This window comes from Gopherus evgoodei, chromosome 4 (genome assembly GCF_007399415.2).
Source record: "Gopherus evgoodei ecotype Sinaloan lineage chromosome 4, rGopEvg1_v1.p, whole genome shotgun sequence".
Classification (NCBI taxonomy): domain Eukaryota; kingdom Metazoa; phylum Chordata; order Testudines; family Testudinidae; genus Gopherus; species Gopherus evgoodei.
The window spans coordinates 139,940,022-139,963,189 of NC_044325.1; the positions used below are offsets into that span (position 1 = coordinate 139,940,022).

A 23,168-nucleotide genomic window follows, 5' to 3' on the forward strand; every position below is an offset into this window, starting at 1 on the left:
CAAGGAAAAAAAAAACAACTATGTACACTGCTTCCTTGATATAATGCCAGCTGATATAATTTGATATAACACAAATTTGGATATAACGTGGTAAAGCAGTGCTCTTGGGGGGTGGGGGGCCCTGCGTGCTCTGGTGGATCAAAGCAAGTTCAATATAACACACTTTCACCTATAATGCGGTAAGATTTTTGGCTCCCAAGGATAGCGATATATCGATGTAGAGGTGTGTTAAAAAATCTCATGGCTCTTTTGGGCCTAACTCATGGCTTTTGAATGCTTGGTCTTGGTGATGCTGGCTACGTTTTCAAATCCTCTCTGCTAGCACTGGAGCTCTGGGACCCAAACCAGTTTTTGAGGGGTTTTGGAGCCTGACATAGCAGCTCTATATTGAGGGAGCATCATTCAGGGAACCCCATGTCTGATTTGACTTCAGAGTGGATAGGATGTTCCTAAAGCAGCCCCAGGCCCAGCCTACCAAGTCTGGAATTTTGGGGAGGATTTTTAAGGGCGTAAGATGGCGGGAAACTCTGTTTCAGCTTTACCGAGGGAGCGATGGATCGCAACAGAGCGTGTAGGTGAGAACATCCTCCTGCGAGCTCAGCATGGGGTTGTGTTTAACGCGCTCTCGCTCTCTGTCTCCGCAGGTCCCCGTGTCCGTCGCTATGATGTCGCCTCAGATGATCACGCCACAGCAGATGCAGCAGATCCTGTCTCCTCCCCAGCTCCAAGCTCTGCTACAGCAGCAGCAGGCGATCATGCTGCAACAGGTATGACCAGCCTAGGCATCCCTTCCTCCACGTACCCTATGAGGCCGGCTCACTGAGCTCTGCATCCTTGCCCCATGGATGCAAATAGGGTCAGCGCTGGCCTGCACTCCACCCCATTCTCTCCAGTGACATTGACCTCTGTGTAGGGTGAGCCTGGACCCCTCTAAAACAGTCATGCAAGCAGCCTGGCCCTTTCCCTCTCCAGTCCCCCATCGTGCTTGCCCTAGGGATCCCAACGTGGATCCCTAGGGCAAGCAAGATGGGGGACTGCAGAGGGAATGGGAAGAACTGTAATTTATGAATAATCCCACTGCGGCTGGATTTTGCTACAGGGTCAAAATCCCTACAACAGCATCTACATTAAAACCTGTTCAGGATTTGGTTTTCAGTGGGGAGAGGCCTGAGCCAAAGCCTGATGGGCGGGACCATTTGGATCTGAGGTCAGGCTTCGTGGCTCACCCTTGCCTCCCTGGTGGGCTCCAAGCCTCAAGCTCGACTCTGGATTCTCCCTGAGTTGGGGCAGGTATTTGGATCCAGACCCAGACTTAGCAGCTCGGGTTCGTTCCTTGGAGTTCAGCTTTCTCTGCATTCCAGAAAACAAACACACACTCACCCTCTCTCTCTCTCTCTCAGTGCAAAATGGGTGGAAAAAGAGGGGTGGAGGGAAAGAACTCCAAAACACAAGGACTTGGGTAAACATCTCCAGCTGGGGCGGGGGGGAAAGGGGGAGTACGAGAAATCCCACAAGCATCTTCCACGCCCTTTCTTGCTTTCCGTACCTGTTTACTCCAAACACGCTGATAAGGATTCAAGGTTGGCCCCAGGGAAAGAACAAAGGGTAAACAGTAACCTGGGTGGAGTCCTTCTCTGAGCCTCTTTGGAGCCGGATAAAGAAACATGTTTGACTGCAAATTAAACAACCCAGGCCAGAATAGCTTGCATTCTCCACCAGAAGAAAACCAAACATCACACCTCTCACCTCTTGACCCAATGTTCTCGGAACCCTGTTCAACCGAGTTACAGAGACCTGGTTTTGATTGGCTTTCTGGTAAACAGCTCAGCTTTCCAAACCTGTTCCGCAGACAGAAAAAGCAAAGTTGCTGCAGTCAGTCCCTGAGCTGATAAAGGTTTCCCGGCATTCAGCAGAAGCCAAGGGTTTCCCGGCTTTGTGGATGCTTCTTTGTGGCTTTTATGGAAAACAAATCCATCGGGAACAGTTTATTTGGAGACGGGAGTTGGGGGAGGAGGGAATCTTAGAGCTGGAATTTACCCCTGCCTGAAAATCCAAAATATGGAACAAAAGCACCTTTTATCAGATGATCTTAAAGTGCATTACAAGCATTAATTAAGCTTCCTGTGTAGTTGTTGTTGTCCCCATTTTACAGATGGGTAAACTGAGCGGAAGTGGCTTTCTGGGGATAGAACTCACATGTCCTGGCTCCTAGTCTCCTGCCCCAACTGCTGCTAGACCACAGCTCCTTCCAAAGTGAGAGCAGCCAGTCTAATCTGGAGGAAGAAAAGCAGTGTGCAATAGAAATACTACTCAGAAAGGCCAGGAGTGCATTCTTGAGGAAAGGGGAAGAGACTTTCCTGTAGCCCCCTTCCATCATCACCCTAGTATTTCAGCCTCCCTGCCCTAACGCTAGCCATTATGAGTGAGTCACCTTTACTCATGTTGCTGTTTGTTCTGGGAACAAGTCTCGTTCTCATAGGCTGATAGGCTGTTTTAATTTGACTGCTGCTGGGGCCTGCCCGTCAATCTCAGCCACACCCTTTGGCAAAGCATCACGTGGGGCTTACCGGGAGGGTGGGGGGCTGGTACTTCTGCTGGCTAGAGCAGAAGGTTAGGAGTCAGGACTTCTGGGTTCCAGTCCCTACAGTGTCACGAGCTCACTGTGAGACCTTGACTAAGTCAGTCCACCTCCTCACACCCCACTTTCCCCCTCTAAAACGCATATCGCTAATTGCTAATATCTACGATAATACTGAATTAAGTACATGTTTGTTGCTGCACCTAGCAGAATGAGGCCCTGACCTGGATGAGGCTTCTAGGCCGTACCCTAATACATAGGATGATTAATAATAAGCAAGGTTTAATTGGTATATGTAAAGGGCTTTGAGAGCTTCAAGTGAAAGACACTTGAGAAGGAGTGTTGTTATTGTTATTATTAATTGTGAATTTTAATTATCCCAGGGAGTCAAAATCTTGATTGTGGGTCTTACTTCTACTGTGGAGTTGGGCAGAGAGCAGCAGACTGCCAGTGCTGTCTTTAAATAGCTGAAATGTTCTTTCACCTGACTTTAGGAGCTGGGTATTTAAGCAAACCAACAAACATCGTGAGCCTGGCAGTAACATGGCCAGAGTTGGCAGTCTTGTGCTCAGCCCAGTTTAAGAACCTAAGTGGTTAGGCATGGGCAGGATCTTCCGGCTGCCTCCTTGACGTGTGCTGCTTTCTGCTCTCCCTCCCCTCAGCTGCAGGAATATTACAAGAAGCAACAGGAGCAGCTTCACCTGCAGCTATTGACACAGCAGCAAGCCGGAAAGCAGCAACCCAAAGAGGTGAGCTCGCCCATACAGGTTCGGGGCACAGATCGGAACTGGTGCAAGCCAAAGGGGAGGAAAAAGTCGTGGTGTGTGTAAAGCCTAGTGTTTGGGGTAGCCTGCTGGCAGGCATGTCAGTGGAAGGAGGGGCCCAGGGGACAGGGGCATATGGCTATGGAGGTGGAGTGGATAAATGAGGTGCTACGGGGCTGGGAGGGTGGGGCGAGCAGCTAGACCTAAGCCACTTGGGACACCTTTTCTTGTGGTTACCCTATTATAAAATTCCACATCATGTGCGTAACCCTGTAACTCACAGTGCATCATTACTGAATGATGCATCTATAAAATATGCCTGGAGTGTGGGAGGTGATGAGGTCACTTGGGTGTGAGAGCAGCAGTGTCCATATGCCATGTCCAACATAGGAACATCTCTCCCTCGGGGAGTTTTCCGTACTGTCCGACCCACAGTCAATGTCTTGCTGGAGGCTTCTGTGCTGAGTGGATTCTTAGCCGAATGAATTTCCGCTCTCTGTGGAATTCTGCTCGTCGGCGGCTGTGAATCTCTGACTGTGTGTAGGGCTGCATGTGCGTATGCTTCTGTGCAAGTGGAATATGTTTGAGGGCTGTCAGCATTGTGCTTCCACCCCTTCATTCAGGAAGGATCTTTTCAAGAAGAGGAGAGGAAAAATGTCTTCTTTTCCCCTCTCCCCCATGAGTCCCTAAGAGCCGAGAGCTGAGCCGCTGGAGTTGGCAACCATGAGCCATTTTCTCTGACTAATATTAGCTTGAGACAGAGAGGGAGAGATGGAAAAACAAGGCACCAGGGAAAGGCTGAAATTCAGTGTGTTTGAGAGATGCCCCGTCCAATGGGACTCTTGCGCTGTGCTTGCACTTCACCCTGAGTGTTAGCAGCGCTTGCGCGTCAGCCATTACTCACGTGACAAGCACCACTGCGCTCAGGCGAGGAGTTTGTGTGCGGCCAGGCCTCAGGAGGAACACTTGAGTGAAAGGTGCAATGAAGACAGGGCCGGCTCCAGGGTTTTTGCCGCCCCAAGCAGCAAAAAGAGGGGGAGAGAGGGGGAAAACAACCGCAATTGCTATCAGCTCTACCACCGCCGCTTCAGTCTTTGGCCGCAATTCAGCGCAAGGTCCTTCACTCCGAGAGGGAGGGAGGGACCCGCTGCCGAAGAGCCGGACATGCCGCCCCTCTCGTTGGCTGCCCCAGGCACTCTCTTGGAAGGAAGGACCTGCCGCCGAAGAAGAAAGCGGCACAGTGAAGCTGATCGGAATCACAATTTTTTTTTTTTTTTCCCCCGCTTGGAGTGGCAAAAACCCTGGAGCCGGCCCTGGATGGGACATGTGTTTTGTTCCTTGATTGTGGTTGCCCACTTCAGTAGCCTTGTTAAGGCTTGTCTAGACAAGGGGGAATATGCACCAATGTTATCTACTACCTCTAATGTGCTGTAATGCAAAGGCAAGTAGTGTGGTCTAGTGAATAGGGCAGTGGATTGTGCCTGAAGTGACCTGGGTTCTATTCCTACTCTCTGCCTGCTAAGTGACCTTGGGTGAATCGCTTTACCTCTTTCACTCTCTCTTTCCCCACCTGTAAAATGAGCATGAGGCCTCCCTTTTGTATAGCACTTGGAGATCTGCAGGTGACAAACACAGTGTAAAAACTCGGTAAGTATTATTAATACAGGCATGCTGCACTACTGAAAAATGGATCTTGCACTGGTGTGGTTAAAATCCAATAAGTTAGCAGGGTAAGTTGCATCAGTACAGCACGACTACACTGGGCATTTGCACCAATAGTACAGTGCCATTGCAAAAACCAAACAAAATACCCAGTACAGGTGACGCTTTGAACTTGTACTATTTTGATGATAGATGTGGTTTCCACAGAGCATCTGCTGTTTCATCACCCACCTCTTGTGAGTACGGGTATGTCTAAACTGGAAGGGGAAAAGAAAAAAACCGTACCCACAGCAGTGAGTTTCAGGGCCAAGATCAGCTGACTTGGGCTCATGGGGCTTGCATTCCAGGGCTAAAAACAGCAGTGTAGACATTCCCATTTGGGCTGCGGCTCAGGCTCTGAGACCCGGCGAGAGGGTTGGTATCAGAGCTGGAGTCGGAACGTCTGCACTTCTGTTTTTAGCCCCGTAGCCAAGCCAGAGTTGGTTGACCCGGGCTCTGAAACTCTCTTCCCCGGGGAGTGGGTGTGTTGGCAGTGTAGGCGTACCCTAAGAGACAGAGGGCCCTTCAACACCCCCATCCCTTCTCTCCTAAACTAGGCCATCCTTCCTAATTCTGGATTGCTGCTGCAACTGATGTTCGCAAGGACCTGGACATTATTAACCAGGATTGTTAAGGAATATTGAGTCCATCTTTAACTAAAGGATAAAACTGAATTGATCAAACCTCTGTGTAAATATGGATAGGAGAATATATATATATATATATATAAAGATGTTTTTGTTCTGATAACTTTTGGAATGAATCAATTTTTATGGCTTTTTTTCACTTAAAACTCCCAGAGAATTTTTTTCCCAGTTTCTTTAAACTATTAAAAAATGGATTTCCAAAACTGATGTTTTTCAATTTGTGAAATCAAGTTTTCATTTTTCAATTTTTGGGAGAGGGGAAAACCTACCACATGACTTCAGCTGACCCATCGAAAATGGCATTCAGAAAAGAAAAACGTTAAATAACACTCAACCGTCAAATAACGGAAAATGAAAGGAGATAAACATCAAAAACTGTAAATGAAATTTTTTGCTGAGAAATGGAAAATATTGAGAAAATCAGTTTTTGCACACACAAAACATTATTTTCAAAATCAGGCCATTTTGCAGGGAGAAGGGAAATCAAAAAATGTCCACCTGCTCTAAAACTACATCTTTGTTCTATCTGATAAGAAAGCAGCTTAAGGTGATTGCAGGAGAACTGTGTCACCAGGGCCAGTAGGGTTCTGTGTGGGGATAAGAATCCTATTTGTCTTCATTCCTAGAATTCCCCTATCTGGACTCACTCAATCTACCCCCATCTGGAGTGAGTAGACTTCAGTTGTCTCATTTACTCCAGCTGATGAATGTGAATGAAGGTTTAATCCATTAAAAGGCCCCCTGTCTCTTCTAGCTTGACGACCCAGTCTCTAAGAGTGGAAGAAGTAGAAAGAGAACAATGGTCAGAGGCATAAGAAGGTGTCCATGTTAACCTAGTTCCATTGGGCCAAAAGCATCCGCAGAATAATACCCGTGGAGGGGATTGCCCTGTTGCCTTCTGGCCTACACAGTGCAATGGTATCCCCTGTAAGCACTAACTCAATGAGAATGGGCAGAGGTCCAGGAAAAGCTGACCTGCCTTTCAGGAAGGTGTTTGGTGACAGCTGGTATGGACTCTGCTTTGGCTGTGATCTTGCTGGAATTGAAAATATAGAGCCATGTGCTCCGGTCTGAATGAAAACCTGCGGGGAAAGACTGATAGCCTGAGAAATCAGCTGGGCAAAAGGGCAGTGGAGCTGACACGTGGCCGTGCCGTCTAGTGTCCAACACCAGCCCACATACAAACACCTGTAAGAGATCCAGGGTGGACACCTCACTGGTGAAGATGCAAAGCTTGTCTGCAATCACAAACCCCCACACATGTGAGATGAAGCCCGCTCCATGCGTTACGTGCAGGTGGTTCTTGTATGCTCAGGAGTCCACTGAAGTGTGAATATCCTCCCCGCTCCAAGATGTCAGCCTATTGTGAGTTAGGCCTTGTCTACACTAGGAAGCTTTTGCCAGTATACTGACACCAGTATAGTAGTAATGGCACAACCCTCTACTCTTAGATCAGTATAAAAATGCTTAGGCTGGTATAGTTTGTTGATCTGTTGTGTCTGTGGGCTTTTACCAGCATAGCTAATCTAGTAAAAAATCACACATAGCTGTGCCAGGAACATCTGTAAGTGTAGACAAGCCCTTTTGGGATAACTTCTCCTTGGGACTGTTTGATGTCACATGCCAGGATCTGGCAAGTTGCTAGCTTAGTGCTGGCTTGCTGGGACCATCCGTTGAGTATTGCTACTCTGTTTATTCCTTTATATTTCCATTAGTCCCAGTCTCTCATTTCATCTACAGTAGAACCTCAGAGTTCTGAACACTTTGGGAATGAAGGTTGTTCTTACTCTGAAATGTTTGTAACTCTGAACAAAATGTTATTTCAAAAGTTTGCAACTGAACATTGGCTTAATACAGCTTTGAAACTTTACTATGCAGAAGAAAAATACTGCTTTCCCTTTATTTATTTATTTTTTAGTGGTTTATGTTTAACACAGGTGAATAAAAAGGCAAAGTGGAGAATTAAATTAGTGGTAGGGGTTTATGGTTTGTGCTTCCTATACAGCATTGCCATTCTATTCCAGAAGGCCACTTTGGAAGCCTTCTCAGAATGGCTGAATTGTTAAATGATCTCATGCGTATTCTGTGTGTCTGAGGTTTGTTTCTCTTTTTTTTTCCTTAAAAAAAATGAACTAAGCAACAACAAAAAATAATTTGTCTTTATGTAGTATGGAATAAGGTTTGTTCTGGGCTCCTCCCACATTTCTGGGACTGGATGACAAGGGATGGATCACTCGATAAATTGCCCTGTTCTGTTCACTCTTTCTGAAACACCTGGCGCTGGTCACTGGCGAAAGACTGGATACTGAGCTGGGTGGACCATTGGTCTGACTCAGCATGGCCATTCTTCTTTTCTTATGTTACATACAAGCCACATTTCCATTGGCATCTGTGGGGACCTTTTTGTTGGTCTCCTGCATAGGGGTTGTTTTTGTGCCATCTTTTGGTATGGCAAGGCCATGGGAATATATGCCCCAGAAGTTCCCGTTCAGCAGCCCATCCCTGTTCAGCAAAGCACACGCTTAACTTCGGGCATCTGCTCAAGTCCCCTTAACTTCAGCAAGACTTAGGGTATGTCCACACAACCGATGCAGTGCTTTAAAGTGGCTGTGTAGTCGCGGCTCCAGCGCTGGGGGAGAGCTCTTCCAGTGCTATAATAAAACCATCTCCATGAGGGGAATTTCTGCCAGCACTGAGAGCGTGGCTGTTTTTTCACACCCCTGAGCGAAGAAAGTTTCAGCGCTGTAAGTGGCAGTGTAGACAAGGCCTTAGAAGTGAAACAAGTGATTGAGTGATCTGCTGAATGGGGCCGTACTTAAGTGTGTGTCTAAATGCTTTGCAGAACTGAGGCCTTAGGGCCTGAGCCAGTGACTGATCAAATCAATGGAAAGACTCCCATTGACTTTTAGGGCTTGATTCAAAGCCTATTGAAGGAGAACCATAGAAATGTAAGGCTGAAGAAGGTCATCTAGTCCATCCTCTTTATTGTTGTAGCATTGACCTACAAGGTAGAGGGGTCAGACTTGATCCAAACTGTGTCCTGGTGGCTGAAATATCCGGATATGCTCAAGAAACCCAAGAGGCTTAAATCTGCGTTTCGCAGAGCATCTTTTCCCGTTGGCCACAGACATTATATTGCAGTGCCTCTACTGAGCTCTGGCAAAGGGCTCACCTAGGTATTTACTCAGTTTAAAAAGCTGCTTTTTTATTATTAATTCATGATCCAACAGGAATTTGTCTTGTTGATTTCTAAAGATTCCTTAAAATTAATATTGTTTTGAGGGGTGATTATTCAGTATATGCTAAGTAATCAAAGGGGTGTATGTGTATGGAAAAAGACTCTCCTAAACACCATGAAGCCTGCCTGCAAACGCAGCAAAGAGGTTTCCCAATATGGAAAGGAGAGTTGCAGCAAAGAGAGGGCTCCGGACCAGTGCCTTAAGTAACCGACAAGAACAAGTTGGCTGGGAAAGGAAGAGCTTTGGAATTAAGGGAAAGGTGGCTGTGTTAGGGATATTTTGAAGAGGTCTGAGCACAAATAACAGCAGTTTGGAAGTAGGCCTTGGGATCTGTTTCACGATCAATATACCATGTGGTAATGGTGCAGTTCGCTCTTGTGCACAGGGCCAGCACCAGTCTGATGCCTCACTTAACATGGCAGGCACTTGTTGTCTTACAGCTGTGTAAGTGGTGCATAGGCCGTGGGGCGGTCCCCTTCTGAATAGGGATCAGTTTCACAAAGTGAATCAGGGTGGTGCCCATTAAAATGTCAACATTTGCCAACAGGAGGCACTTGGTGGTGAACTGTAAACATTGTTTGCCAAAAGGAAGGGGGAATAACTGCATTATCGCAAATTCCACCATGTAGTAGCTGTTGGCTGGTGCCATCTCCTTCATGGCAACCATGGCAGTATTTAATTACGAACCCCACTACAATGTTTGTAAACTGAGCGACTTCTTTCCCTTCAGTTGAGTTCATGGATTAGCATGGTGTGACTCTAAGTTACCAACTTGTCTTCAAGTGTCGGGGGATCAGCGGGTGGGCATCTCTTTCTGCCTGGGTCTTTGTGTTGTACAGTGAGGTTCAGAACAGGTAGCAGCCTGCCATGCAGGAGAGTTTCATATCTCAGCAGGCGGAAGAGTAGAACCAGAGCATTGTTGGAAACCTCCTGAAAAGTGGAGGAAGAACAGGAAAAGAGGAGGATGGAGGAGAGCACGGGAAAGCATGTCGGACTATATCCTGTCTGGGCGGATGCAGTGATGTGCCATATATATCTCTTCCAGAGGTCACTTGCAGTGAGGTGAGGGACTGACCTTGGGAATTCGAGATTTGAATACAGCAGAGTCTGCTGTCTCAATTTCCTTGTTTTGTACCAATGGGCTGAGAGCGAGCAAAGAGCGGTGGGTGAGTGCATGAGAGAGACCAAGTGTCTACACTGGAGGAAATCATGAGATGACCCCGTTGTCCAGCTGAGTCAGGAGTTGGACTGGATTTTCCACCTCTTGCATTGAAATAAGACTAAGGTGTCTTGTAATGCTGACTCTCTAAGCAAAGCTCTGGGTGGTTTTATTTTCATGGGGTGGGCAATTTATAGCATTAGTATCCTTGCCGTGTTCCTCTTCCGCTTGGTAAGCGCAGGCAAAGCAGAAGTGATGTCCAGGCGGGTGTAATTTTCTTGCTGCTGTCTTTTGAAGCAAGGCTGCTCTAAACAGAGCCAGGGTAAGGGTAAACCCAGCAATCCCTATTGTTACAAATTTGGTCCCTTTGTGCTTCCAAAGAACATGGGAGGGAGAGGGGGAAATTTTTTTAAAACGGCGACGCCTCTCCCGCAGTGACCCCCATGTAGTGGCTGATATTGTACAGCTTGGCGGGGTAGGGGGAGGCAGCGCGCAGGGATTGGCTGGCAAGTAACCTAGGCGTCAGATTAATGAAGTGCTCCTGTCAGTCCAGAGTGTCACGCCGAAACTCCTCTTGATGTGCTCATAAATCAAAGTGACGGCGCCTGTTACCCCAGTAGCTGCACCCACTCAACTGCGTCTAATGTAAACAGAGTGCAGACAAAATGCGTTAAGGAACTCGGACCCCGTCGCTGGGGAAGAGTACGGGGATCATGGGGGTGAGGGGGAGGGACAGGATCATGGATTGTTCCCTACGAGCCTCCCCCGCTTTCATTTCCACACCCCCACAACACGAGAGAATGGAGCGCCCCAATGGGCACTGGTGACTGGCAGAGTGCAGCTCAAGAATTACTTTCTTTGTGTTTGAGATTTTTATCGGTGGGCAGATAAGCTTCATACTTCATTGGTTCTATCAAGAGCGTGCCGCGGATGACCTCTGAAAGTGAAAATGTCCAGAGAAACCCACAGACTATGGCAGCTGCACATCTTGCAGTGGGGGAGGGAAGGACACAAGCGGCCAGGCAGCACCAGAAGGAAACTTTATTTTCCCTGGCAGAATGTATTACCCACTCCCAACTGCTGTAAGAGGGAGCTAGAGGGATGTGGCTTGCTAGAGGGCAGAAGGGTGGGGGTAGAGGGTATAGCTGCATGTGGGGGGTGATTTTTTTGTTTGTTTGTCTTTTGCAGAATTTGTGCTATATATAACATATTTGCAACTAAACCACCTGATATTTGGGCAGGGGAGGAGGCTATGCTGTTAGAAACCCTACATAAGAACAGCCATACTGGGTCAGACCAATGGGCCATCCAGCCCAGTATCCTGTCTTCCAAAAATGGCTCATGCCAGGTGCTTCAGAGGGCACAAACAGGTAACCATCGAGTGATAAAAGCGTCCAAGACTCACGAAGCATTTTGGGGCACTTGTGGCCCAAGCAGCAGCCAAAGCCCCATGGGATTATTAATTTTGAATGACATTGAAGCCAGACAAAGCTGATGTGACTTTCTCTCTCTCACACACACCCACACACACACCCACACACCCCAAGCTCAGCAGTTTGATGGTTAATTTTGAACCTGGAGCTGAGTATGAATGGCCTAAAAAAGGCCGTGACACCTCCCCTCCCAAAGGGTAAAGGCTGGTATTTATTCGGTGCAGCTGTGGTTTTTAGAGCAGGAGACTGGGAGGCAGGACTCCTGGGTTCCGTTCCCAGCTCCTACCCCTGATCTCAGTCAAGTTGCTTCTCTGTGCGGCCGTCTGTAAAATGGGTGCAATCCTCCAGTGCCCCACGCAGGGCTGTAGAGTCGGAAGTACTTTGAGATCCCCTGCTGGTGGGTGCCACAGAGAGGTGGTCTCGCCCTGCTGATTTTGTGTTGAGCTCTTGCCCATATACATGCCGGAGGCCCCGAAGAGAGGGTGCCACAGCTGCTGCTGCCCCCGCCAGGGTTCCTAGGACTCTGAAGCAGGTATATGGAAAAGATAAAGAGCCCTATTGAGTTATGAGGTGAAAGTGATTTGCCCCGGGGATCCTAATGACTTAATCCGCTCCCAATTTCCTTCTCTTTTACAGCCTGGAAGTTGAGTGAATGAGGCAGTGTTCAGGCGGCCTGATGTAACAGGCAGGAACCTGTGCTTGCCGAAAGGCCCATGGGGAAGGGAGAAAGTAAACTCTGGCTGCCATTGGTAACAAAGGCAAGGGCTGGGCTGCCCTCCCTCCCCTCCAGGCCTGTGTGTGTGTCTCACACCCCCATAAAACCCTTCCCAACACGAATGACTGTCTGGCAACCGCTGAGCGCAACTTCTGCCTTCTTTGGGGCCTTCGGGGATCCACTCTCCTCGTATCTTTTCCCCACCAAAGTGCTGTGAAGAGAGTCTTCCCTGGTCTCCTGGCTAGGAGTCTACCTCACCCCCAGCATTCCTGACCTTGCCTTGGAATACACAGGCTACCTTAGCATGCGCTGTCTCCCAGGCACCCAAGAGTTAGAAAATGAAGGGATTTTTTCTCCGAAAGGAGATCACTATAGTCTGTGCCTTTGTCACCAAGTGCAGGGAAGTCCCGAGACTTGGGAGATAAAGCCCTGTTGATTTCTCCTTCGGGAGTCATCCTGTCCAGGAGATGTGCAAGACCGAGTCTCGTCCATCTCTGGCTCAGTGATTGAGAACCAAAGATCTAAATACCCTACTATTCTTCAAGGAAACCCAAGAGCTCACCTTGTTTTACAGATGCTAATGATTAACCCTCATAGCCCAGCACTGAGGTGAGTCAACATCCTTATCCCTGTTGTAGATGGGGAAACTGAGGCACGGCGAAGTGAGTGACTTGCCCAGTGATAGACCATGAGTACTGGTGACAGAGCCCAGGGCTTCTGGTTCCCAGCTGTGCTATTTAACTACCCTCCTGCTTGCGGTCAGAAGCTTCCGAGTTTATCCCAGTCGTGTCCAAAATGATCCAAACTTCTCGCACCTACCTGGGACTTTTCCAGGAAGAGTCTCTTCTCCCAAGATTTACCACGTGTCTCAGCTCCTGGTTAGAAGCCCAGGGTTTAGTTCAGGTTTCATGGGCAGAGGTTCAGTTTGGATCAGTTCTTTATGCTCAGTGTGAGGCAGGGCCGGGTGACTGTTTCACAATGGCTCCAAGCTGTGAATCCTCACCCAACCTTATTATAATTATAATTTGTTATCAGTGTTACCCGGCTCTTAGGAGCCATAGCCATGGCTGGGGCACCATTACGCTAGGTGCTGTACAAGCACAGAACAAAGGCGGTCCAAGCCCCCGAATCGTTTACAATCTAAGTGAGAACATCGACCATAAAAAGCTTTTTCCTCAGGCCAGCCAACTTGGGTTGGGGGGAGTGCAAGGTATCTATGTGTGGACTCAGGTTAGGGGCAGTGCTCCAGTGAACAGTTCAGTGAAGACCAGGGCTTGTGGATTTTTACTTCTCCAGGTGCCCTCTGTCTTGGGTTAATGTGTATAAGAGGTAAGAAGATTTCTGGAGCAGCAGCTGGAAGTTTCCCAACTTTCTCTGCACTCAGAGAGGCAAAGCCTCCTTAACAGCTGACGTAGGCCCACCTGTGTGCTGACAACTGGTCCAAGGAATCCAGAATTCAAAGGGTTATGGCAAAGCCCACGGCTGTGATGCGAGTGGGCAGGTACAGACAGGCTCCCTCTCTCCCCCCTTGCCACAGATCAGCGGCTGCCCTTCCCTCCTTCCCTGTTCAAACCTCTCCCCCTCTAGCTACTTCTCCTCTGTTTCTTGTCACCTCCCCAGAGATGACCTCAGCCTAGCAGGGTTATACCAGTTAGAGCTGTGGTTCTCAACCACCACACTGCTGCAGCCCATGTGACATCTTTAGGGCCATACAGGTAGTATATATGTTGTGTAAATGCGGCCCATGTAACCATAGAGAGCTGCCTTTGTGGCCCACAATGATAATAGGTTGAGAACCACTGAGTTAGTCAGCTGATAGGTGGGGAGGGTACTGTATGTCTTATCTGAGCAGTACAGTCTGTGGTCTTCCAGGCAGCTGCTTTACCTTTCTGTGTTGGTCTCTGCACCTGCGGCCTGGGAACTAGGGGCCTGGGTTCCTTCTCTGTGGTGTAAAATTAAAGAGGTGGGGGGACCAAAACCTGGCAATGCGCATGATTAGGGGCATGGAACACTGCGACCTGAACAGCAGGTATAAAACGTGGACTTGCCCACCCTACAGCGTAGCTGAACCTTGCCTTTGTTTTGTATTTGTGCAGCACCTAGCACCATGGGATCCTTGGCCAGGACTGGGGCTTCTAGGCACTGCTGCAATACAAATAATAGCATACAGAATTAACAGATGAGATAGAGAAGGGAGATCAGGAACCTCCATTTCCCCCGTCTCATCAGTCAAGAACACGGGAAACGTTTGATGTGACTGTGAGGTGGCACCTTCAAAATTGAGCACAGGGAATACAATTACACATGGAGCCTGTGGAACTCATTGCCACAAGTTAGCCTGGAGGCCCATGAGCTGAGCAAGATTCAAGAAGAGGTTAAACACTTGTATGAACAGCAAGGCTATCCAGAGTTACAACTGTAAATACTCAAAGAGAAGGGGGAAGAAATCAGTTTAGCAAAGAATACAAACGGTCCAGTTACAGGCCATAAGCTGACTGTTAGCCCCAGGGAGATTAAGTGGACTTTTCCTAGAGGCCAAGTTCTTATACATTATCTTTTACAGCAGTGCCTAGGCACCAGCCAAGGAGGTGGCCCCATTGTGCCAGGTTCTGTACAAATTGTCTGACAACTACCTGAGAGCAGGCTTGTGATGCTTAAAGAGCTAATTATTTGGTAAAAATAATTATTTCTCTGTAAAATGAGGATGTTATTTACCCATCTTGGCCTCTTTCTATCCCTGAGAAACACCCCTGGTAACCGTGGTTGTAATATAGGGTTAATGATAACTTTGCCTTCTTCGCAGGAAGGTCAGCAGGCTAATGTTTCTAAGGTGTGTGGAGAGCCTCAGCCAGCCACTGAATAGCAGTGCAAAGCAGCGGTGTTTTTAATCCCCCTGCATGATCCCAACGCACAGGCGTTGGAAATACTCATCGAACAGATGGAGCTGGAGTGCTTCGTGCTCTAAGCAAGCACAAACTCTCTCTCTCTCTCTCCTCCCTCTTTTTTTTTTTTTCCTCTCTTCCTTCTCCTCCTCTTCCGATAGATCAAAGACTCTGGCTTGGCTACATGCTGACTGGCTACCGAGGACCAGCGATTTAGGACAAAGGTCTGTGCTGACCAGGCGTAAGGCTGATGCTGGGATCCGGCACTCTGTGCTGCTCAGCAGGGCCCTTATTCCCTGCAAGGCCTCGGTTGCAGTGTCGAAAATAATGTTTTGATTTTTTTTTTCCTTTTGTCTCCTAGCAGCCATTAGGGAATAAACAGCTGGCGTTCCAACAGCAACTACTGCAGATGCAACAGCTGCAGCAGCAGCACTTGTTAAACCTTCAGCGACAGGGGCTGGTCAGCCTTCAGCCGGGACAAGGCACCGTTCCCCTGCAGACCCTTCCACAAGGTAAAGTGCGTGGCAAACCTCCTCGCTCTTGTTCTGTCCTTTAAAGCCCGAGCCCTCCGCTCCAGTCGGCCTGGTGGGTGTTACCAATGTGTAGCAGCTACAAACGCAGCCTCCGAGCTCTTAGGCTTTTAGTAGCAACTGGGTGGTTTTCAGTGCACTTTAGGCCTGCTTGAGTCCGTCTCTCTCCAGCACAATCATGGGCTATACAGGAGCGGTAACAGTGATTCATAGAATCAATAGCAGTAAAATTGCATAGGAGAAGTTGAAGTATATTCTGTAAGTTCAGGGCCCAATCCTGCTGCCAGTGAAGGAGGTGATGGGAGTTTTGCCTTTAACATCAGTGGGAACAGGACCAGGCTCTGAGTTTGCTTATATTGTTCCTGTTGTTTAATGCCCTGGTTGACAGAGGTTCCTGTGTGGGCTTGGTGGTACAGGCAGGCGCTGGGAACGAGGGATGCGTGCCCAGAAGGCACAGTTCTTATGCCTGGAGAATGAATGTCCTGTTTGCCTGTGGAGGGATGGCCCATCTGGGTGAAGTGCAGAGGCCAGAGCAAGGCACGACTTCCCCCAGATTCACTCAGGACTCTCCCAGGTTTGGGTCACGGACTGGAAACACCTTCCAACTTATTCCAAGAGCTTCATGATCCTTTTGAAGCAAGCCTGGGGCCGGGGCCAAAGGACCGTTTTCAGCTGCATGTTGAAAATGTGCGGCTCCAGCAGGCGGGACAGAACGCCAGGTGAAACTGGGCCATTTCCACTGAGCGGTGGGTTCATTGGACCTCGACGCTTGGAACAAAACTTTGTAGGGGAATCTGGCTGCCTCGTGGAGCAATGCCTGAAAGGAAAGTTCCCTCGCATGCCTGCAAACCAGACCCACTGAATTGCCTGTAGTGTTACTCGAGGCAGCAAGAGGGAAGTTGGTGCTGCTGTTGCTACCATGGCTAGGTAGCGCTCAGGCCTTTAAGGCTGTCAGGCTGGTGTTCCTCACCCCCCTTGATTAAACTAAAAGCTGCTCTTTGCTGGGTTCTTCTCAGCGCAGGTTACTGTTGGGCAGCGGTGGTTCTCTGGTCCTTGTCCTTCATCCTTGTCTCTGTGTGTGTGTTTTCCTCCTCTCTCCCTTGACCCCATCTGGCGTGTAGCTGTGTGTCCCTCAGACCTGCAGCAGCTCTGGAAAGAGGTCACCGCTACCCAGCCTGTAGAAGACAGCATCAAGCAAGAGGGCCTCGACCTGACCACCAACACTTCAAACTCTACCTCGTTTTCGGCCACCAAGGTCTCGCCTCCCATTTCCCACCACTCTCTCCCCAATGGACAGAGCGCCATGCTCACGCCAAGGAGGGACAGGTAGAACCGAGCTGGGCCAGCCTTTTATTTTGCCCTGTATGTCTAAGAAAAGGCTAGATGACTCCATTGTTTGTTACTGGGAGTGGTGCCAGCATAGTCCAGTGGACTGGGAATTGAGGGAGCTGGGCTCTGTTGTTACATAGGCAAATCGCTTAACCTCTCTGCATCTCAGCTTACGCGTCTGGAAAATGAGCTGTAATCATATTCAGCAGCCTCATAAGGCTTGACTGATGCATTTGAGAGCCTTGGCTGAAAGGTGCGAGGAGATGTGTTAATATCTTGGGGTGGTCCTGGTCTGGAAGCTTCTTTGGAACTGCAGGAGCCAGCCTGTCATGTGTAAGATCCCCAGTGTAACAGTTCGTTCCTTCTCCTCCATCTCACGCGATCTCTCTCTCGCTTTCTCAGCAGCTCTTCTCATGAAGAGAACCCCGGCTCCCACCCTCTGTACGGACACGGAGAATGCAAGTGGCCTGGTTGTGAAACCCTCTGTGAGGACTTGGGACAGTTTGTCAAGTAGGTCGCTCCCCTGCTGTGTCTCTCCGGGGCTGTCGTTTCCTTCCTGGCTCCCCCAGGTTGTGCAGCCAGTGTGGTGGTCTGCAAGTTGCCCTGCACTCGGGGGCCATCCAAACCCTCCCCGTCGCTAGCACCCTGTATTTCAGTACTGCTTTGGGCCGAAGAGGGAGGGGGTAGTCCTTGCACCTGCACCCCGGGCTGAGGGCAGTAGAGGTAGGTCAGAAAAGCCATGACTTCCAACTGTCCTGGGTTAGGCGGAGCTCATTATCTCTTCAGAAGCTACAGGTGAGGCCTTAAAAAATCGACTTTTCCACAAGTGGCTAGTGATTTTTTTGGGCACCCAACTCAGCTCCTTGCCCAGGTTTGATTTCCAGAGGACTCAGCACTGCCTGAAAGTCAGGCCCCTTTGAGCGGGAAGGTCTCAGATTGAGCCCCCAAAATCACTGGTCACTTTTTGGAAACTGGGCCTTCATGTCTCTGTGCCCAAGTTCCCCATCTGTACCAGGGGGTTCTAGCACTCCCTGTATCTTGGAGTTGGAAACTCTTCAATTCAGCCAGTGGGTGGACTGTAGATTCAAGCGTAATAGCCAAATTGGCGTGCCCCCCGCCCATATCCCGTAACAAGGAGGTTAGTCTGTACATTCAGGGGAATGGGGGGAGGATATGCTAGAGGAGAAGAGACTGTAAGAGACCTAGAGAAATCACAGGACTTGTGTAGGGGAGGGCGAGAGAAGACAGAGGAGGAAAGTTAGCAGCTCACCCTCTGCAAGGGGGGAAAAGAGAGAGAGCGCACGCAAGAGAGAAGAGAAAGAAACAGATGGCAGCGCGGCAGCCTGCTGACATCGCTTGTGGGCTCTGTCACTGACTGATTAACTCCTCTGTCTAAGAGCCCTCCGCTAGCGTCAGGGTCAAACAAATTGTTTTCACGCTTCGTCAGAGGTTTACTTAATTAGTTCATTTGCAATTAGATCTCTTTGTAGCCAGGATTTTTAGCAAAGACATCAGAAGAAACTGACGGGTTTTCTTTCTTTTTTTTTTTTTTTTTTTCCTCTTCCTTTCCCCCTCTCCCCACTGAAGGGAATGTTGTGGGAGTTGGGGCAGAGATGCACTGTGCTTGTGTGTGTCAATTTGTGACTGAAAGACTTTTGTTTTACAAACAGTGTGTCAGCTGATCTCGCCAGCCATGTGCCTGTCTGCCTCCTCACTTTGTTCAGGGAGGGTGTACTGAAGGGTAGAACAGGTGCCAGCTGCAGTGAATGCCAAGGCAGGCTCAGTTGAGGGAGAGGGAAGAGTGACTGCTGTGCGTGTGGGGAGATGGGTTAAGAAGGGGAAAGCAACTTTATTCAAAGGAAAGAGTCAGGTGGAGAGGATAGGGGGCATTGTGCTATTGCAAGATGATGCCTTGCTGCAGCTAATGAAGTAAGGAAGGCAGAGGAGCCAGAGAGGGGTGCCACCTAGTGGTTAGAGCAAGGGGCTTGGTGACTCAGGACTCCTGGGTTCGATTCCTTTCTCTGCCTCTGGCTTGCTGCCTGACCTTAGGTAAGATTTTGCTTCTCCGCACCTCAGTTTCTCCATCTGTACAATGGGTCTAATACTTCACTGACCTCACAAGCGGACTGCAAGCAGGAATGGCCCCAACCTACTAGCGCTGAAACTAGATCAGAAGCTCAGCAGTGTTTGGGTTGCTAGTTTTGGTTTGACTCGTGCAGAGCAGGGCACCATCTGTGAAGTACCAGTCTGAATCCTGAGCTTCTCCAATGTTTTGGGTAGAGATGGTTGAAAGAAGGGGAAGAATTTTTGCCAAGATGTTTGTAAAAAATTTGTGTCCATCTCTAAATGAAATGTTTCAACCAGCTTGAATTTTGGGTGCATCTGAATCCACAGGGCCAATTTGTACCCACCTCTATCAAAGAGTTAACCAAGTTATTGGGTTTCTTATGCATGCTGGAACAGTTTGAGGAACTCAACCCCTGGACACAGGAAGGAAGAATTAAACTTTCTGACACTGAGATGAAAGAATGAAAGCACTTTCCAGATAAGAGATACCACCCCTGCCCTGTCCTACTCCAATTTTACGCTTTCCTCATTTGGCAGAGAATGCCAAAACTCTTGACGGCTTATTCTTCGCAGAAGTACCCATGTCTTAGTCCCACCATGCAGAGGAGCAAGGAGTAAAGACCCCTAGTCCATCTCCAGCTAGATAGGTAGTAGTGATGAAAGAAACTCAAACATTTTGTTGAGTTAGTTCAGATGCAAGTCTGGAAGCTTGTCCCCAACATCTTGGTTTTGCAAGTTAGGTCTGGAAATCTCCCATAAACAAGTTTTTCAGTGAAAATCCTGGTACCTCCTGCTGTTGATTGGTGGGTAGATCCCATCTGGACAACTTCTCCCATGGTATCTCTGTATTTTATCCCCAGTCCTGGTTGGAAGCCAGGTCACCAAAATGACCATCATTTGCACACCAGTAGTATGTTTGGTTCCATCATGGATAGAGGCATTGCCTTTACACCTAGGAGCGTACAACCAATATCAGACATAGACAGTATAGGGCCAGATTTTCTAACAAGTTAGGCATGCATTGTGTGCTCGCAATTCACGACTAATTTACTTGCATAGTTGCACTCGCAAATGTCACTGGCACATACAATTACCTGATTTGTGTGTCTGGTAATTACACCTGTAAATTAGACATGCATTTTGCCATGGAACTGCACACCTCACTGATGTGAAAATCTAGCCCATAATGCGAAATAGGCCCATAGAGCCCCAGATGAGCCACCTTTTCCAAATCTATGTGTCTTAGAAAGTGGAGAGGGTTCAACCATCCAAACCCGCATGGTGGATTATTGTAGCAGGACTTCCTGGAAGAAGTGAGTTTTAAATGGCTTTGAAGACAGGGAGGTTGCTTGGCACAGCATGCGGGAAGTTCCAAGCAGAAGGGATGGTGTGGAAGCCAAGAGAAATGAAATACCATTATCTGCACATACATATGATCCTTGAGGAAATTTATGGTGGCTTCTGCAGGAAAAATCGCCTGCTGGTCAGAGCACAACACTTGGGAGCCTGACTTCATTTTTATAACTTACCTGGGGTTGTGATGGAGAATCCGTTACTGGCAATTTCCAAACCAAGATTGGCTATTTTCCTAAAACACCTGCTGTAGTTCAATTATGGGTTAATTCAGGGAAGTTGTATGGCCTGTGTTATACAGAAGATCAGACTAGGTGATCGCAATGGACTCTTCTGGCTTTATAGCCTATAAAACTATTCCTGTCGCTGCTGTCGACTCTCCTGTGTGAGCTCGCACAGCTACTTCCGCTCCCTGTGCCTCCATTTCCCCAATACCTACTTCCTGGGGGTGGAGAGTGGAAACTAAATTAATTCATGTTTGTAAAGGCTTTGGAGGACTTTAATAATAATATTTAGCTCGTATGGAGCATTTTCAACTATGGCTCTTACAACACAGGTCAGTATCACTGCACTGATTTACAGAAACCAATGCACAGAGAGATGCAGGGATTTGCCCAAGGTCATGCAGCAAGTCAGTGGCAGACCTGGGAATAGAAATCATGTCTCGAGACCTGGCGTAGCATCCTGTCCATTAGGCCACACTGCCCTAGATGGAAAGCAATGTGGAGGGGGGTCAAACGCTAATTCAGTGAAGATCAGTGCAAGGCCAGATGACTTATTTATTTCTGATCTGATTAACCTGCCACTAAAGAGACTTTTTAAAGTCATGGAACACTAAAGAAGATGCCACACGTCCCCCATGTGAAGTAAAATCCCAGATACTGGAGAGGAGAGTTTTCCCCTCACTTGCCCTCTTGAGTCACAGTACAACAGCAGGACAATTACACTGTGAGTTGGCACTCTGGTGACCGTGGGCCAGATCCTCGGCTGGTACCAGTAAGCCCATTGAGCTAGGCTGGCTTGACACCATCTGAGCATCCCGCCCCGTTTGTACCATGTGTGATGGTAGCAGAGGGAATATCCAGACCAGGTGGAAGGGGAAGAGCAAGGGATGGAACTGACTGAGCAGGGGGACTGGAGAGAGAGATCAAAGGGAGACAAATGGGGAGAGTTCAGCATAGCGTGTCTGGGGAGCATGGGACATGCGGATTCTAGCTTGGATATTGCTCTGGGCATGTCAGCAGCAGCTGCCCCTGGCCCAGGGAGCTCGGTTTCCCAATACCGCAGCATCCAGGAACACAGGCTCTCCGCTGTTTTGTTGCATGGCTCTGGTTGACATTAGAGGGAGAAGTTTGATAGCAGGGATCTGTCGAGTGGCAGGGTCAGGGGAGAGAGAAAAGGCAGAGGAGCGGCACTGCTCAAGGTGAAGGGAAAAGAGAAGGCCGCAGAGCTCAGAAAAGGGGGAGAGGGGACACCAATGGCAGACCGCTGACAGGGCGGAGCGCTCACCACACGGCGTTGGGGAGGCTCGCGCTCTGTGCTCGTTTAGTTAGTGGGGCTGACAGGGATCTGCCCATTGTGTTTCTTTCCCAAATCCCCTCACCTGCAGCAACACCTGCGGCTGAGTCTGAAACGAGGGGTCTCCACGTTTGCAAGACCCAGGGCTGCTTTAGACAGCACCATCAGGGCAGGTGTATTTAAAACATCAAAACGTAATGCAGCCCTAATGTTTTTTTGCACCTTGAATTCACCCCGGCGGAGAATTATTCCTGCTTGTTTGGCGCTCACCAGCGCCCTGAGCGAGCTTTCCTCATGTGCCACAGTTGCAGGGAGAGGCAGGATTGGTGCTGCATTGTCAAGCTTAGAAGGCCATGTTTCGAGTGCCCGTGGTTTAGCGAGATGGGGCCTGGAGAGGAGATGGCACAGAGCTGTGTGGGGCAGGATTGATTCCTGGCTGGACAGCAATCCTAGTCTGAGAGGCAGGGAAGAGCAAGGCATCACCCTATTCCAGCGAGAGTCCACAGCCCGGCACCTCTCACTGAGCTATCTCCACTCTCCCTGGGTTCCAGACCTGGGGATTTCTCTGTCTGTCCTGACATCCCAGTCCATGCTTGTGGCTGGGACCTCCATGTGGTGGAGCCAGCGGAGTTCCTTGCTGGCAGGGAGCACTCATCCTGGAATCATGACTAAGACTGGTCCCGTATGTTCTTCCATGAAAGCGAGCGGGGGCCATTTTGAGGCCTACATGGGTCCCAGCAAGGCCCTAACTTTGTAAGGAGAAGGCTCCACTGCCGAAGGTGGCCATGAGGTTATTGTTTTGATTGCAGAGAGAGGAAGGGAAGGGCCTTGTGGGTAAGGGCATGGGACCCTGGGTTCTAGTCTAAATGGAGCTGATCATATTTACCTGCCTGGGGGAGAGTGTTTGAAAGGCTTCATGCGTGAATGTTGGTGAGGCGCTGAGAGTCTAGAATGCGGAACACCTCATAAATGCCACCTCCTGCCTTTGGGGAGTCCCTCATGGAATGCAAATGAAGTCCCACGATGCTGCCTGTGTCTGCCTGGAAACCTACTCCTTGGGTGCAGTCAGTCTTACCATGTACATCCTGGAAATGGGATTTTCCTGCTGAGCTTAAGGAGCCAACTGTTGTACTATACTCTCTCCTCCCCCAGGGCTTGGCTTGCAGGCTCACCCTCCACAGGTACCAGCTGTTTGGTTTGTATTTCAATGGACTCTCTGTGGCAAACTCTGTGGTTCAGGGGGTAGGGCACTG

General features: G+C 48.9%; 1 protein-coding gene across 6 annotated transcripts in view; it reads left to right on the forward strand.

The window, feature by feature from the left end:
- Positions 1-23,168, forward strand: part of FOXP4 (forkhead box P4) — a 142,589-nt gene that overhangs the window by 87,141 nt on the left and 32,280 nt on the right. For 3 of the 6 annotated variants that reach the window (XR_004000242.1, XM_030561422.1, XM_030561421.1), the window contains 5 exons: positions 645-767; positions 3,241-3,327; positions 15,480-15,630; positions 16,770-16,974; positions 17,380-17,487. Coding sequence is in view for 5 of the 6 variants with exons in the window: in XM_030561422.1 (XP_030417282.1) it covers positions 645-767; positions 3,241-3,327; positions 15,480-15,630; positions 16,770-16,974; positions 17,380-17,487 (674 nt within the window). In the remaining variant the exon portion in view is untranslated. The remainder of the gene's footprint in view (positions 1-644; positions 768-3,240; positions 3,328-15,479; positions 15,631-16,769; positions 16,975-17,379; positions 17,488-23,168) is intronic. The other 3 variants (XM_030561423.1, XM_030561424.1, XM_030561425.1) reach the window with 3 other exon arrangements.